Below are 2253 nucleotides of genomic sequence, written 5' to 3' on the forward strand. Positions count from 1 at the left end.
CCTCTCCCCCGCCCCCCACTCTGAGAGATGTCCATTTCTTCCCATCATGACCTGCAGTAATTATTTTGAGTAAGTCAACCCCCTCTCCTACCCTCCTTTCCTCTATCACTGGACTTTTTGAGAGAGTTGTATGAGGAAGTTCCCTGCCATAGCCCTGACTGGCCATCACTAGTCAAGGAGGGATCTACCGGATTCGGCTGTGATTGAGGACCACAGTGATGTGCTGGACTGGCCTTGAGCTCTCTGTAGAGCATGTTCTGGAGGTTGGGTTTCACTTCCCAATCATTATTTGTTGAACAGATGGGGAATATCTCAACAGTATCCACATTTGTAATGATGGGTAAGGCAGTTCTCCAGGGTGGTCTGTTTTCCAGGAGCTAAGCCATATGAGCCCTGACTCTTTAAGGAAGGATACAAGAACTGGGGCTGAGTAGGAAAACTGATAGAGCCCACAGACTATAGCATTAAGCAGCTCTGGCTTCAATTCACAGCCATCATTTAATGCGTGGTACTTTTAACATTTCCGAAACTCATTTTTTTCTCATCTCTACAATGGGACTAAAGCTATCTAATAGCTATAAATGTTATTAACTTCTATTGTAAATTACAGCACCCTGACCCATTACTACCTTGAACACTAAAGAGAGCAGTTAACCCACTAATTCAACTTTTTTTAACTATATACTTAAAAGATTTTGCATAATTAAAGTTTCCTGGGAAAACAAACTTCTCCCCTTCTGAGTTAAGAATTTAAGAAGACTAGACTTGGAAGCAAACTAAAATCAAGGTCCTAAAAGGATACAAACCTCAAAAAGCCAGGCTGGATTGCCAACAAAGCTCCGCCTCCGCGCAAGTCCTGCCCACTTCCGGCTGCCCTTCCCACCCTCTAACTGGAACACCGCCCCTCTTCTCAAAGTCCCGCCCCCCCGCACCTGATTTTGGTTTCTATTGGGCGAATCTGGACGCTGTATACACACCGACACACGCACGTTTGGCAGGGGCGTCTTCGCGCCTGCGCAGCAGCGCCGTCAGGCGGCTGGGTGCTAGGGGCTGGGGGGAGGGGGGCGGAGGTCAGGCCGAATCTTCCTCCGTAATAAGAAGCTACGCGTCCTGCGGTCCTGGCTCCGTGGGTCGGGTCGGATCGGGCCTGGGCGCTGGAGCTGCTGTGGCTCCCGCCGCGGCGGGTGCGATGGAGGCCGTGCCAGAGCCCCGCACTCACACCGGGGAGGCCCAGACAGCGGACGGTGCTAGTAGATGAAGCGGCGGCGGCGGCGGCGGCAGCACGGGCTCTCCATGAGCAAGCGGCGGCGGCGACGGGTGCGGCGGCACCGGCGGTTTTCGGTCCCCGGGGAGGTACGATAAGTCGGCTACCTGGTGGACGGAGAATGGCCGGTGTGGGAATGCCTTCCGCGGCCCGGCCCTCTAGCCCAGCGCCCGCAGTCCCAGGCGCTTAGGGGAACACTACCTGGACGCGGGCAGGGTTGCCCCGCCGTTTCACCTGCTCCAGGCTCGGGGATGTGCCAGCCGTGCGGGGCCAGCCCTCGGTGCCAGGCCTTCGCGGGCGCAGAGGACCGGGGGCGGGGTAGGCGTGTCCGGAGTGCGGGGGACGGAGGCGGGCGCCCATCGCGCGCCCCGCACGTCCCTGCCCCGAAGCCCTGCGCTCCTTCGAGGGGGAGCGCGTGGCCGTTTTTTCAGGTTATTTCGGGGTGCTGATTCAAAGGGGATCCATGGGACTGCCGAGCTCTTAGGGAGCCCGGCATTCAGTGTCTAGGGCGAATGGTCTGTTCCTCCCGACCAGTGTGGAGTACAGATTTTCACCCTTGAAAATGACCGCAAAAGAAAGGTGTCGTTTTGCCAAGGAAATAAAGGTCGGGGGAGTTTTCCAGGTTTATTTAAACTGGAGGGGCCTGTTGAATCAGGACAATGATGCCAGCAGGATATATCCTCCAGGGCTTCTAATGCACAGCTTAACGAAACAGTCTTTTCGACGATGTGGTGAAATCTTAAGACAATTTTAAGTAAAGCTCTTTGCAGCCATTTCACAACCTTCTTTTACTCATTTTTGTTTTAATTTACTTTATAACAAATCACCACCTTAATGCTGAAACGAGTAGGTGTCCTCTAGTTCTTTAAATCCTCTCTCTACCCCTGCCCTTTTCCTCCCCCGCAAGATAGGCTGAAGAAGTTAGTTTCATTATATATATATATATATATATATATATATATATATATATATATATATATATAATTGTA

At 52.5% G+C, this 2253-nt stretch overlaps 2 protein-coding genes across 2 annotated transcripts in view; one reads left to right on the forward strand and one right to left on the reverse strand.

The window, feature by feature from the left end:
* Window positions 1-910: 910 nt before the first annotated feature.
* Window positions 911-2253, reverse strand: part of LOC131999427 (uncharacterized) — a 1807-nt gene continuing 464 nt past the window's right edge. The window contains exons 2-3 of the mRNA XM_059372144.1: window positions 1466-1663; window positions 911-1371 (exon numbers count right to left, since the gene is read on the reverse strand). Coding sequence (XP_059228127.1) covers window positions 911-1371; window positions 1466-1663 — 659 coding nt within the window. The remainder of the gene's footprint in view (window positions 1372-1465; window positions 1664-2253) is intronic.
* Window positions 1266-2253, forward strand: part of C13H14orf28 (chromosome 13 C14orf28 homolog) — a 9819-nt gene continuing 8831 nt past the window's right edge. The window contains exon 1 of the mRNA XM_059373128.1: window positions 1266-1353. The gene's annotated coding sequence lies outside the window, so the exon portion shown is untranslated. The remainder of the gene's footprint in view (window positions 1354-2253) is intronic.

The sequence above is a fragment of the Mustela nigripes genome, chromosome 13 (assembly GCF_022355385.1).
Source record: "Mustela nigripes isolate SB6536 chromosome 13, MUSNIG.SB6536, whole genome shotgun sequence".
NCBI lineage: Eukaryota > Metazoa > Chordata > Mammalia > Carnivora > Mustelidae > Mustela > Mustela nigripes.